The 14,851-nt window shown below is 36.0% G+C and overlaps 1 protein-coding gene across 3 annotated transcripts in view; it reads right to left on the minus strand.

Annotated features, from left to right (window-relative positions):
• The window catches only part of KPNA3 (karyopherin subunit alpha 3), a 91,311-nt gene that overhangs the window by 2,678 nt on the left and 73,782 nt on the right, over positions 1–14,851 (minus strand). For all 3 annotated transcript variants that reach the window (XM_043477732.1, XM_043477734.1, XM_043477733.1), the window contains exons 11-16: positions 7,527–7,658; positions 6,472–6,600; positions 3,059–3,163; positions 2,889–2,960; positions 2,567–2,729; positions 587–681 (exon numbers count right to left, since the gene is read on the minus strand). In XM_043477732.1, coding sequence (XP_043333667.1) covers positions 587–681; positions 2,567–2,729; positions 2,889–2,960; positions 3,059–3,163; positions 6,472–6,600; positions 7,527–7,658 — 696 coding nt within the window. The remainder of the gene's footprint in view (positions 1–586; positions 682–2,566; positions 2,730–2,888; positions 2,961–3,058; positions 3,164–6,471; positions 6,601–7,526; positions 7,659–14,851) is intronic.

Consider the following 14,851-nt stretch of genomic DNA (forward strand, 5'->3'; position numbering starts at 1 on the left):
TTACCTAAAAATATTTTAAGTAAATCAACAATGCTATTAAGAAATTTAACAACTTAGGGCCTCCCTGTTGGCTCAAAGGTAAAGACACCAACTGCCCGCCGATGCAGGGGACATGGGTTCTATCCCTGATGTGGGAAGATCCCCTCTGTGCAGCAACCAAGTCGTGTGCCTCAACTACCGAGCCTGTGCTGTGGAGACCAGGAGCCACAACCGCCGCAGCCCGTGTGCCCTCCAGCCCTGCGCTCTGCAACGAGAGGCCACCGCGATGAAAGCCCGTGTACACCGCTGGGGCGTAGCTGGCTCCGCAACCAAGACCCAGCACAGACAGAAATAAAGAAAGAGTCAGCAATTTAAAGCTGAACATTTACAAACTGCCCCATTCTTAAGTTCCTGTATCTGTAGATATATTTTACCTATTTGAACACACATCATTTCTATAATTACTATTTCTTCCCATTTAACAAATTACAAAAGCAAAGGTGACAGAAATACAGTATAAATTTAGTCATGAAAAATTAATTCTTAGTAAACTTACTCTATGTATAGATTTTAATGTACACGCAGACACACTATAATATATACTTACATCATCACCAGAGAAATACTGATCTATGATTTCAAATGCTAATTTATATATGTCTTCATTTTCATGTTGCTGTAAAACTTCAATTTTCTCCAAACCTGATAATAATTAAAATAATTAAGTACATACTAATGAAGAAACTGTGCTCATTTAATCATGAAACATCCTAAAGAACTAAAAACACCCTCCCTACCACCCTCCAAAGATGAGTTCATCTAAAAAACAGATAAAACCCTCAGTTGTTCTGGCTAGAGAACCAGCATCTCACTAATTTCTTCCTCTTTAGAAGTCCTTGAGGTACCCTGTTCCCTGAGGCAGGCAGTTTAAAAATCACCTAAACACTCCATTTGACAGATGAGGGAGTGTGGCACAGATATAAAGGGGTTTGTTTCAGGTTATATGGCAAGTGAATGACAGGACTAGAACCAAGATCTCCCCAGCCTAAGATTCCTTTAGTATAATCATACTGTTGCATACAATAATTTTTTAATCTTTTGTTTTCCAAATGTTACTCAAAGATTGAGATAAATAGAAGATAAAACTTTAAATTCAGAAGTGATTTCTTAAAAAAAAAAAAAAAAGACAAAAGAAATACGGTGCTTATCTCCTTTATAGCCACATCAATCTGGGAAATACTTTTTCAGAATAGTTAACTGTAGAATGCCTTTATTTATATTCCCAAAATGTTTACTCCATATATCAGATGTACCTCCATTAAATCCTTGATACTAAATATTCTTCCTTGAATGTCTTTTTAGCTAAGTTATTTTGAAGTATAAAATAACTGCTTTTTAAAATTTTTTATATAGTAACAAATTTAAGTTACTATATAAAAAAATTTAAGTTTTTTCTATAGTAACATCCAAACCAGAAAAATGGGAAAATGGGTATCAAAGATAATGGATGTAGAGTGCTTTATAAAATCATAAAATGCTAAGTAAATGTGTATCTTAATTATAAGTATTTATCTCACAGACAGAAGCAACTATACTGATAAAAAGCTGGAGTAACAATTCTATAGCTCAAACTTTCTGGGTTAAATTGTTTTGAATCAGACTACAATGCTCGTTTCAAATTATTTAAAAAGTAAAACATCTTTTTAAACAAAAAATTAGTTCCACTGATTTTATTTATTCCTATTTAATTTTTTAAAAATTATTTAACTGGAGGATAATTACTTTACAATACGGTGGTGGTTTTTGCCATACACTGACATGAATCAGCCATGGGTACATGTGTCCCCCCCATGCTGAACCCCCACCTCCCACCTCTCTCCCCACTCCATCCCTCTGGGTTCTCCCAGGGCACTGGCTTTGAGTGCCTTGTTTCATGCATCGAACTTGCACTGGTCATCTCTTTCACATATGGTAATATACATGTTTTAATGCTATTCTCTCAAATCACCCCACCCTCGCCTTCTCTCACATAGTCCAAGTCTGTTCTTTACATCTGTGTCTCTTTTGCTGCCTTGCATATAGCATCGTGGTTACCAGCTTTCTAAATTCCACATATATGCATTAATAAAACATCTTAAAAACAAAATGAATAGTGAATTAATAGTAGTACAGTATGAAGATCTGACTTTTAATTATGCTTCTACCACAAACTACTTCTCTGACCACGGACAAGACTCCTTAATATCTCTAGGATATTTTCTTCTTGTTATTAAGAAAACACTTTCTGTCTGAATGCTATCACATTTGTTTTCACTTAATCTTATGCAACATGACTTCAAGAAGAGTAACTGTGTTTCCTAAAAAGCATTGTAAAACTCTAAGAAGGTTATGGAGTGATTTTCACAATCAGCTGTTTTCTGGAAAATCTTCCTGGATTACTAACATAGCAAATAAAAAATAGCAATATCCTCAGATGACATTAATAGCAATGTATCCTAGCACTTTTCTTTCAAATTAACTGTCTTTAAAGGAACTAATGTTTCAGAGTCCCACAGCTCAACTATTTTTCTTTTACCAACCCGCTTACCTCCACATTCTTCTATTATTTCAGCTATTGTGCTCGCTTCATCACCAGCCATTATCAGAATGTTTTTCAGACCATCTAGAACCACCTGAACAACTTGAGAGTCTTTTACTGACAATAAATTACAGAATGGTGGTATTACATTCTGCTGTACAAGGTATTCAACCTAGACAATAAAAGAGAAGAGATACTCTTATTTATATAATTACCTCTTCCTCCAAAGGAATACAGTACAGGGCTTGTAAACAATCAAAAACTCCTAAACACAAGAGAGTAGTGTACTTCCCAGTATTAACAATCATAACATTTTTTTTTCCAGACTCACTTGATCTTTTCTGCCACTTATCGTCAAGTTGCTAATAGCCCAAGCAGCTTCTTTTTGTGTTCCAAAGTCCCCCTGAAGATTAAAAAAGAAATGCTGAAATGAATTTTTTGCTCAAAAAGTCTTGGTTATAACATATTAACAGACATGATGAACTCATAACAATGACTGACCTTGGCAAGCTGATGGATAATCATAGGAATTAATCCAGCATCTATTACAGCTTGAACTTGTTGCTGGTTGCCTGCTGTAATGTTGGAAAGAAACCACACTGCTTCCTATAATTAAATAAAATACAGGGCACCTTTATTTGAAAAATTGTATCTTTAATGTGCTTATGCTCTTCTTTAATGTGGTTTACATATACAGTAACAAAATCATCTCAGTTGCAATAAGGCAAATGCATCTAAAAGTGATTAGGCAATACAGTATATTCCATTTTAAATGTATTAGGAAACTTTGAAGCATAATATCTTGGCCCATTAACCTAGCATAACCTTCAATAATACAGATGCTTAGGACTACACCCTAAGCACTATTTTAGACACTGGTGACATGGCAGTGAACAAAACAGACCAAAAAACCTCTATGCAAGGACCTTACATTTTTGTTGCATGAGTCCCTCTCAATAGTGGTCCCAACTTTCTTGGCACCAGGGACCAGTTTTGTAGAAGACAACTTTCCCACAGACAGGGGTGGCAACTGGGATGATGCAAGGGCATTATATTTATTGAGCACCACCACCTCAGATCAACAGGCAATAAATTCTCACAAGGAGCTCATATCTAGATCTCTCGCATGCACAGTTCACAGTTGGGTACAAGCTCCAAGAATCTAATGCTGCTACTGTTCTGATAGGAGGTGGAGCTCAGATGGTAAGGAAAGCAATGGGGAGCAGCTGTAAATACAGATGAAGCTTTGCTCGCTTGCCCACTGCTCACCTCCTGCTGCGCACCCCCAATTCCAAACAGGCCAGGGACTGGTACTAGTCCTTGGCCCAGAGGTTGGGGACCCCTGCTCTAAAAGACAAATGACAGAAATAAATAGAAGATAGAATTTCCTAATACTTTGTTAAAACTACTACTAAGAAAGATGAATTGCTTTATTGTAAAAATACTTACTTGCAAAATACATTAGAACTTAAGTCTCTAACTAGTCTAAGAATGATCTATATGAGAAAATTTTATTGTAACCTTAGAGGATTTATGTCATGAACAAACAGGTTTCTAAGTTTACTATTATAAAGTACTATCTTCTTCCTCCTCTACAACTGAAAGATTATAGGAGAGCCCCCATCCGCTGAGTGATTACAATTCAGCACTTTCCTCACCACAGCCTGGTTCAATCCCTGGTCAGGGAACTCAGATCCCACAAGCCCTGTCACATGGCCTAAATAAATAAATTAAAAAAATAAAAGATTGTACAACTTTTTGCCATCCAATTTTGGTGGGATATTAATAACTGGTTAACTGGTGTTTTAGAGTACAAGGATGTTTCACTACACTATTTTTGCAAATTTCTTGTACATTTGAAAATTTTCAAACTAAAAGGTTGAGGGGGAAAAAAACCGAGTTGGTAACTTACACCTCCAAAGAACTATGATATAACCAATATGCAAATAACACAAACACTCAAGGTGAAAACTTCTGCAACAACTACCTTCTTGCTGAAGCTGAGGAGATATCTATCTATAGAAACCCTTTTCCTTTCCCCTATGATACCTTCACTCAGAGTATACCAGATCGCAGGCCAGGACTTCTCTACCTACTCCTGTCCAGTTTCCTCACTTCTCAGCCTTGCTTCCAATTACAGAATACTAATACATTCGGCTGTAAAAATCACGTATATTTGCCTAGAGTCTGAAAGACTCTGGCTTCTTTCCCTTCACTGGAACAAATTGAAAGTGAAAGTGTTAGTTGCTCAGTTGTGTCCCACTCTGCGATCCCGTGGACTGTAGCCCACCAGGCTCCTCTGTCCATGGGATTCTCCAGGCAAGAATCCTGGAGTGGGTAGCCATTTTCTTCAGGGGATCTTCCCGACCCAGGGATCAAACCCGGGTCTTCTGTATCGCAGGCAGACTCTTTATCACCTTAGCCACCAGGGAAGCTCATTGGAACAAAGGCACCTACAAAATGTGATTTCTGATAACATACTTTTCTGTAAAAATCCAACTATCAAATTTTAGTCAAGGAACTATATAAATATAGTTATGACAGAGAAGAAATAAGCAGTTCTGTTAGTCTGAGGGATGGTGGCATTTCAGGCAGATAAAATTGTATTACACTACATGCAAATCAAAACAAGCAGACACTACCTTCACAGTACTAGGATGGCTACAATAAAAATTAAAAAAAGGAATTGGAGGGACTTTCCTCGTGGTCGAGGGGCTAAGACTCCTTGCCCTCCCAATGCAGGGGGCCTGGATTTGATCGCTGGTCAGGGAACTAGATTTCACATGCCACAACGAACAATCCTGCATGCTCTAATGAAGACTGAAGATCCCACCTGCTGCAACTAAGATCTGTCATAGTCAAATAAATAAATAAATTATATATACATAAAAGAAGACTAGAACCTTCATAACACTGCTTATAGGAATGTAAAATGGTGCAACTGCTATGGAAAGAAGCTTGACGATTCTTCAACAAGCTAAACATGCAATTACCATATGACTGGACAATTCTACTCATAAAGATATACCCCCAAAGGAACTGAAAGCAAGGACTCAAAAACCAAGGTTCACAGCAGTATTATTATTCACAAGAGCCAAAAGGTAGAAACAATCCAAAAGTGTACATCCACAAATGAATGTATAAACAAAATACAGTATATAGGTACAATGCAGTATCTATTCAGCAATAAAAAGGAATGAAATTTTGATATAAGCTCCAACATGGATGAATGTTGAAAACATGCAATGTGAAATAAACTAGACAAGACTAAAGTACTTCAGCACATGTTTAACAGTAAGTTTATACCATAAGCTTAAAATCTTAAAAAAACAAAAACCAAACAGAAAACAATTTTAATGATCCTTTAATTTAGGAACTGTAGTTTTTTACATTCAATCTAATTTTGTAGGGAGATTAAATTATGATCTATTTGTTTATAAAAAACACCAGCCAAAAAAAAAAGAGATAATAGCCACCCAAAGGAAAATTTCATATGTTCTTTCCACCTGAAAGTGAAAGTAAAGTCGCTCAGTCGTGTCCGACTCTTTGCAACCCCATGGACTGTAGCCCATCAGGCTCCTCCATCCATGGAAGTTTCTAGGCAAGAGTACTGGAGTGGGTTGCCATTTCCTTCTCCAACCTAGTGACTACTAATTTGTTGATCACTGCTACTGCTCAATATATTTAAATAAAAACACTGGTTAAAATGAAAATAATTTTATTCTGTGATGATCATGGCAGCACTTACAGCAGGCAATTAAGAACTGAAAGAAAATAACTGCAGAGGTGATCTGAAGCTAACCAGAGTGGTCTGAAGAGAATCACAAATGAAAAGCAATCGAAACAAGAAGGGAGTTAAAAATGAGATACACAAAGAGAAAGAAATGCATTGATGGGGCTGTTATAAGCCTTACCTTATTTATCTTCTCTTTTGGGTGTGACAGGAGGTTTGGGAAGTGTGACAGGACATCGCAGTTGAGAACAACCTGGGTCTGTTCGTCTGTACCTGTCACTATGTTGCCAACTGCTCTGAGTGCTGCTGTCTGGGTGGGGATAAAATACGTTCTATAAATTTGTTTATGATGAAACTGATTTTATGTTTTTTATAACCCTGAGAAAATATAAAAATGCAAGTGGTGAATGATTAAAACCTACTGCATTCTTATACAAAGCATTTTATAGAACTGAGAAGCAATTCTGAATTTTAAACAACAGTCTTGTGAAAACTGGAATTATACAGGAAAAATTATATGAAAAACTGTTGGAGAAAAGATTAAAATAAAAAAATATAAAGGTCTGTTTTTTTCATAGATATTTTTATCTATTAGTAAACTGGCACCACAGAAAGATTTTAATAAAGGCCTAGAATGGGTACAGATTTCTATCTAAAGTCATTTTGGCAGAAGTGGGATGAACAGATCTATCAGTGATATGATGAGAAATGAGAGAGAGAGAGAAAGAGAAAGAAATGCAGTTATCCAGAGAAAAGAAAAGAAACCTTGAACTAAATGAGTGGCTCTCGATACAAGGAGAAAGACAGATGTGAAAGCTATACAGTAAGGACTGACAGGATTTTGAAATGGTGAGGAAATAAGAGGAGGAATACCAAGGTGCCTAGCTTGGACTATGCTGTCCATTAATAGGGGATATATGAAGAGGAGTCGGTTTGTGGGAGAAGACAGTATGTTCATTTTTGCCTACTTGAAATAATAATAGAATATTATTAAAGGAGGTTCTTGGCAGTTATGTCTGAGGACTCAAAGACAATTGGCTATATATGAGTCTGAAACTCAGCAAAGAATCTGGATTAGATAAAAGATTTAGAAATCAACAAAATTAGATTCAGTAAAATAGCAGAAGAAATACTGAAGAAATGTGCATACAGACAGAACTGAAGCCTGGTTGTGTAAGTTAACTGGTTATAGCAAGTACAAATGTAATACAAGTAAGAAAAATGCTCAATACTTACTTGAACTTTTACTTCCTGGTGGCTCAGAAGGGGCACAAGAAACGGCACAACCCCTGAATCAATAACCATCTGTATCTGCTCATTACCTCCGTCTGTCAGGTACGACAGTGCCCAAACAGTGTCCACGAGAATCTGCAGGAAATAAAAAAGAATGGCCACTTAATGTATTTGTTTAAATGCTTAAGATACATAACACACTTAGGAGATGGTGACATAAAAAGTAATTAAATTTTGTTTTAGCTAGGTAGCAAAAATATCTGCTAAGCTGATACAAGGTAAAACTCTCTCAATGTCTACCTCAGGTCACTCTTCACAAAAATGAGACACAGAAGTCTGGGTCAACTTCTATCCCAACTTCCACATCTATATATTAAGTAGATAAATTTAAAAATAGGCAGAAAAGGAATTCTTCCTGCTCCTACAAACTGAATACCTGATAATCATAAGGAAATACTTTATATACAGAATGAAGCCAGTATGCCATGCTGCTTCAAGTCTAGAAGAGCCCCCAAAGATCATTTATCCATGTTAGTAGTTTTCAAACATGTTTAACAATGTAATTTTTCAGACTATGAAAAAGACAAATGACTTGGCATTTTAACTTTAGGAAAATAAAGTTAATTATTCGCAAATGTCTTGAGAAATGCTCCAGCAGAAGAGCACACACTACACCCATCTAACTTTGCAAATGATACGAAACAAAAACCAGGTTCAGGTGTGTTGACTCATTCAAAGTCAGAGAGCTTATAAGTAGTTTTCCTCGGTGTCTTGACAGAGGAATGTAAGCACAGGTCTGATCTCATATGAAATCCAGAGATGCTTCTTATTATAAGACATTTGTTGCTCTAAAATAAATGCTGCCATCTCAATTCAAATCTCTCCAAGTATCCTTCAAAAAAAGTTATTAATAACTATTAATAAGGGCATGTAAAATCACACATGGCCCACACCTTCAACATTACTAGGAGTCTGAGAATGCTACAAATTTCAAATTACCTATAAGAAGAGAAAAAACTGAATTCTATCCTTTGTCTGGACCTCCTGCCTTAAGCTTATGTGAGACTTCAGAGAAGAGGAAAGGTGAGTGAAGAGCTTACAGTCACATATCCTAGTAAAGCTACTCCACATTAGTGGGACAGAGACCATGTCGCTCAAAAAAGCCTACATTATTTACTATCAGTTCTTTACAGAAAAATCTGCTGACACCCTTACCAGAGGATGACCTTCTTTCAACTAAGAGAAAAGTGAAGAAATATTTCAATGTAGATGAAAGATTAACACAAATGGGAGGGTAAGAGTGGAAGAATACTTTTAAAATGATATGTGTTCCAGAAAAATAGAAATATTGCAACTTCCAAAAATGAGAGGACAGAAGGTATGCCCGGGAGTTGCATCCATCTACCATCCTACCCCCACAAGGAAGGCCTCCTTACGGGAGGGTGTGAACAGATGCTGGGTGGGGCAGACCTTGTCTGCTCCTCAGTCTGGCATTAATAGGTAGCAAGATTTAAATAGAAATCAGAGTCTCATAACACCACCCAAAATGTGGGCTACAGAAAATAACTCATCATATCAAGAACCAGGATCATCTAAACTGAAAGGGGAAAGGGTGGTCAACAGATGCCAATACTGAGATGACACACATGTTGTAGCTATCTGACAAGAGTTTCAAAGTAACTGTCATAAAAATTCTTCACCAAGCAATTGTGAACACACCTGAAACAAAATATAGAAAATCTCAGCAAATAAAAAGGAGATATAAGGAAGAACCAAATGGATTTTAAAGTAACAGACTCAATAATCAAAATTTAACTCATTGGAAGTAGGAGAGAAAGAGGAAAAAAAACCCAACTAACTCAAAGACAGATCAATATAAATCATCCATGGGGGGAGGGCAAGATGACAATGAATGAAGAGAACTTTAGGAACTTGTAGAATGATTAACAAAAGACATAACATTTATGCCAGTAGAGTTTCAGAAAGAGGTGAAGCTGAAAAAGTAACTGAAGAAATAATGACAGAAAACTTCCCAAACTGGGCAAAAGACACAAACCTAGATTCAAAGATGGGAGAATAAGTGAGAGAAAAGTGGAAATAGAATAAGACAGTCACTTATTCTATGGGTAAAGACAGGAGTCAAAAAATACCACTGAAACCTGTCAAACCAGACAGTTTGAAAAAAAAAAAAAGGCATTATAAAAGGTTTAAGTATAAAGGTAATATTACAAGAAAAACAAACATTCCTAAATACCAAAAGAAATTTTTAAAAGAGAGAAGAACACTAAGTAGAAAATAAAACACAGAAATTATAACTGAAAGTAACAGGACAGAGTTGAAACCAATCATGAACAGGCTTAATTCACCTGTAACAAGAAAAAGATTTTCAAACTGGATCTTAAAACAAAACCCAATTCTATACTGTATACAAGAGACACGCCTACGTCACTCAGAAAGGCTAAAAATAAAGTGACAAGTAGAGGCACATCAGGTAAGTCAGAAGGAAGCTGAGACTACAAGCCTATGAGCTGACCAGTGTGACTCATTCTACAAATCATTACAAAGAATAAAGGCTACTTTACAAAGCTAAAAACCCCACAATTTACAATGAAGATATAACTGTTAAGGACATCTATTTACCAAATAACCCTATAAATACCAGTATAAAGGAGAAACTAAAAAGATGTAAGAAAATAATAAAAATATACTGATGAAAGACTTTTCACACACTATTGTCAGTATGAGGTCAAGTAGACAAAAAAATAAGGATACAGATTTTATAAATATATACTGAAATTCAAACCTTGATAATAGATACTATAACAGACGGGGCACAAAAAAATTAGGTCCAAAGTAAGCATCAATTACATAAAGCAGAAATACTATAAAATTATTACAAGGCAATAAAATTAGATATTAATAAATACAAAATACTGTATGGAAATTTAAGAGTCTTACTCTTGGATTAAAAAATACAAAAAAATTTCTAGACTATTATAATGAAAATACCAAATATCAGAAGCTATGGGATTTATGTAAAGCAGTGTTCAAAGGCAAGTTCACAGCCTTAAAAATGTATACAATAGAACTTAAAAAGAATGAAAAAAGATTCCTAATAAAAAGCTAGAAAAAGAACAGAGTAAACCAAAATAAAGCAAAAAGAAACAACAAATACAAAAGTAGAAAGAAATGAAGTAAAGAACAGGAAAAACCACAGATCTAATTAAAAAACTGGAATCCTGATTCTTTGAAAAAACTTTTAAAAGTCCTTGTTAACTTAATTAGAGAAAGTGGTGGAGGAGTACAAACGTACAAAATAAGAAATGATGAAGAAAATAACCCTTCAAACAGTAAATTAAACCCCTCAAAAAAATCTTACAATTATTCTGCATACTTACATGCAAGCAGAGTTGAAAACTGAGAAGAAATGAGTAATTTCCTAAGACAACAGCTTACAAAAAACTGACCACAGCAGAGACAGAGAACTTAAGCCAATTTCAATAGCCAGAGAAAATTATCAAGGAACTAATCCCACAAAGTATCCAGACCCAAAAGGCTTCAATGGGAAAAGCCACCAAATCTGCAAAGATCAGACAGAAAGACCCCAGGCCGAGCACAGAAAATAAATGAAGAGTGCTATTTTTAAAATGCAGTAAAAATATAATATTAATACCTAATGAAGACACCATTAAAGCAGCTGTGGACCAATATCATTTAGGTAAATAGTGATATAAAAATTCTGAATAAAATATTAGTGAACAGGAGCCCACACTACCTTAAGAAAATAATATATGATAACCAAGTGGAATTACTCAAGGAATGCAAAGGTGATTCAATTTTAGGAACATCTACCTATGTCATATTAATAGATTTAAAGAGAAAAATCATATAGTCATCTTCATAGACACTGAAAAATTCCAACACTCATTCTGAGGTCAACACTCAAAATGGGATTTTATGGACATTTCCTTAACATGAGAAAACATCTGTAACCGAGGAATAAAAATCTAAATCAACAAAAGGAATGGCTAATAAATTTGACTACATAAAAAGAAAAAACCTGCATGGCAAAATATATCAAAGACAAAGGACAAATTAGGAAAATACTTGAAATATATATCAAAAGTAAAGAGCTAATGTCCTTAAAACATAAAGAGCTCTTATAAGCTAAGAAAAAGAGACCAAAAGTTTGATAAAAAATGAGCAATAAAAGATGAACAGGCTATTTGAAAAGATGCAAAAATGGCTCTTCAACAAAATCAAGTTCAACTTCACTTACAAAAAGTGAAACACATACTAAAAATGAAATACAGTTTCTCATAGATCGACAAAAACTTTAAATGTGACAGTACATTCTATGGGCAAGGCTAAGGAGAAAGTCACTTTTATGTATTTCTGCTGAGAATGCAGATGGCACTGCCCTTATGCAGGGTGTTTGGTAGTGCGTAACAAAAATTACAGTGCATTCACTCTCTGATCTAGCTATCCTGCTTCTAGGAATATACCCTGAAATACACCTCCGGCAATATGAAAATACACAAGATTAATCTCTGCTACATTATTCATATTTGCAAAATTCAAAAAACTGACTAATTGCCCACCCCAAGTAGGATGTTTGAATAAACCTTAGCCACAAAATGGAATACTGTGCATAACAATACTGGTTGCCTTGGCCTGTGATGTTTTAGGAGGTTGCTACATGAAATTTAACTTTGCCCCCTCCATTATAGCCCCCTTCTATTAGCAGAAAATCATTTTTCCCCCTAATACACAGTAGCCTAGAAAAATGAAATATTTAAGGTTTCTAAGCTGAAATCAATTCATGGTTTTTGGTGGGATCTCATGACAACATTCAAAGGCTAGTGGGAGAAAGTAAGCTACAGCTAGATCTCAGGTCCCCTGAAACCGCAGACTCTTCTAGTTCCCCTTTAATTTTTCTTTTTGATAATATATTGGACCTTCAATGAAAAATCTCATTTTTAAAATGCTTTAAAAATTTGAATTCACAGTACAAGATTATCAGACTATTCAAGTTTCTTCTGTTTTCAGCAGTTTGCTTTCCTCACCTACAATCAGGCTAACAGTTGCTTTAATATTTATAATTGTACCTTTCATTGCCTTTTCCCATCTGAACTGCTTCTGCTATTCTACAACTCCTCCATCTAATATTCTTCACCACCCCACCACCCCAATTTTCTAGATTTCTATGGTTAAATGCCTGGCTTTTACAGTCACTAACAGTCAATGACTATACTCTTTTCCTTCCAGCTAATAATCAGATTAATCATGTGCCAATGAAGTCCTCAGCAATCCTGAGGTATTTTAATTATTTTTAAAGACCTTTTTTGTACAGTTCTGTGTGTTCTTGCCATCTCTTTTTAATCTCTTCTGTTTCTATTAGGTCCTTGCTGTTTCTGTCCTTTATCATTCCCATCTTCGCACAAAAGGTTCCCTTGGTATCTCCAATTTTCTTGAAGAGATCTCTAGTCTTTCCCATTCTATTGTTTTCCTCTATTTCTTTGCTTTGTTCACTTAAGAAAGCTTTCTTATCTCTCCTTGATAGTCTTTGGAACTCTGCATCCAGCTGGGTATATCTTGCCCCTTCTCCTTTGCCTTTTGCTTCTCTTCTTTCTCAGCTATTTGTAAGGCCTCCTCAGATGATCATTTTGCTTTGTTGCATTTCTTTTCCTTCAGAATGGTTTTGATCACCATCTCCTGTACAATGTTATGAACCTCTGGCCACAGTTCTTCAGGCACTCTTATCAGATCTAATCCCTTAAATCTATTTGTCACTTCCACTGTATAATCATAAGGGGTCTGATTTAGGCCATACCTGAATGGTATAGTGGTTTTGCCTACTTTCTTCAAATTAAGTCTGAAATTTGCAATAAGGAGCTAATGATCTAAGCCACAGTCTTTGATGACTGTATAGAGCTTCATCCTTTAATAAACTAGTAAATATTAACTGTTTGCCTAAGTTCTTTGAACTGCTCTAGCAAATTAATAGAACCCAAGGAGGGGGTCTTGGTTCTCTGCATTAAACCTCCAGTTTAAAGCTGGTTGGTCAGAAGTGCCGGTCTGACTTTGTGACTGGCAACTGAAGTGTTCCTGTGGGTTAGGGGAAGAGGTGGCCAACACGTGGGACTGAGTCCTTGACCTGTGAGATCTGACACTATCTCTGGTTAGTGTTGGAACTGAATTAAATGGTAGGATATCTAGTGGATTGCAGATACTCACTTGGTGTTGTGGGGAACCTCCCCCCAAATCCCTACTGCAACACATCTGGCAACCAGAAGTATGAGAAGTGAAGTGTTCTGTGTGTGCAGTAAAGGAGACACATAGGAGAGACCCACAGGAAGAGCTGGGTTTTTTCCCTAAACAGAAGGGAAAAGACATTTTCCCTAAACAAATCTGTGTTCTTTTGCTATAAATTATAAGCATGAGTGTAAAAGCTTTTCAATGATTCCTTCTAGAAAATCACTGAACTTGAAGTTGGTCTCAGGGACCCCTGACATATCATCAGGTGTCACTACCCATCAAGTCTCAGCATATAACCAATCTGCCACAACTGACTGATTTCATTTGTACCAGCAGCAAAGCAAGGTAGATTTGTATCAAATGTTAGGTAACAGTCAAAATTGTCTGGGCATATCAAACCATGGATAAGTAACTTCAAAAAGGACAGGAAAACCAAATGCTACAGAATCACTGCAACTGCACGTTGACTTTAAGAACAATAACTAGAAAGAAAATGAACACAGACTGACCTGAATCAGTCCCGATTTCTTTAGTTCTCAGAGTCAGTATGTAGTTCTTCTAATGTCATATAAGCATATTAATGTCCATAAGCCACCTAGTTCTCTCTACACCCCAACACAGCTTCTCCAGCAGTCTCACAAATGACTGTCTCATAAATGAAGTCTTTATTTTAATATTATTCTTTTACTTTTTCACTTCTCCTCTTTGATTCTTTCCTCTTCAAGTTCTACTCACTTTATCTTTCCTACCCATTACCACTTTGGGTTCATACCTTCATCAGCTTCCTCAAACCTACTATGATAGCAAAATCAGACAGGTTATGTTCAAATTTGCCCTATTCCAGATCCTCCTTACCTCTTTCAAATTGTCTGACTATAACGGACATGAACATAGCACTCCTCTATTTGAAAATCTTAGTGACTGCACTGATTACAAGAGAAGCCCAAACTCCTTGACACAGGATAAAAAACTGTGTAATTTAACTCCCCAGCAAATGTTTCAGCTTATTAATCACCTGGATTCTCCACATCCTCGTGTATTCTCTTGAATCCTTAATTTAGTTCCTCTGG

Source organism: Cervus canadensis, chromosome 9 (assembly GCF_019320065.1).
Source record: "Cervus canadensis isolate Bull #8, Minnesota chromosome 9, ASM1932006v1, whole genome shotgun sequence".
Classification (NCBI taxonomy): Eukaryota; Metazoa; Chordata; class Mammalia; order Artiodactyla; family Cervidae; genus Cervus; species Cervus canadensis.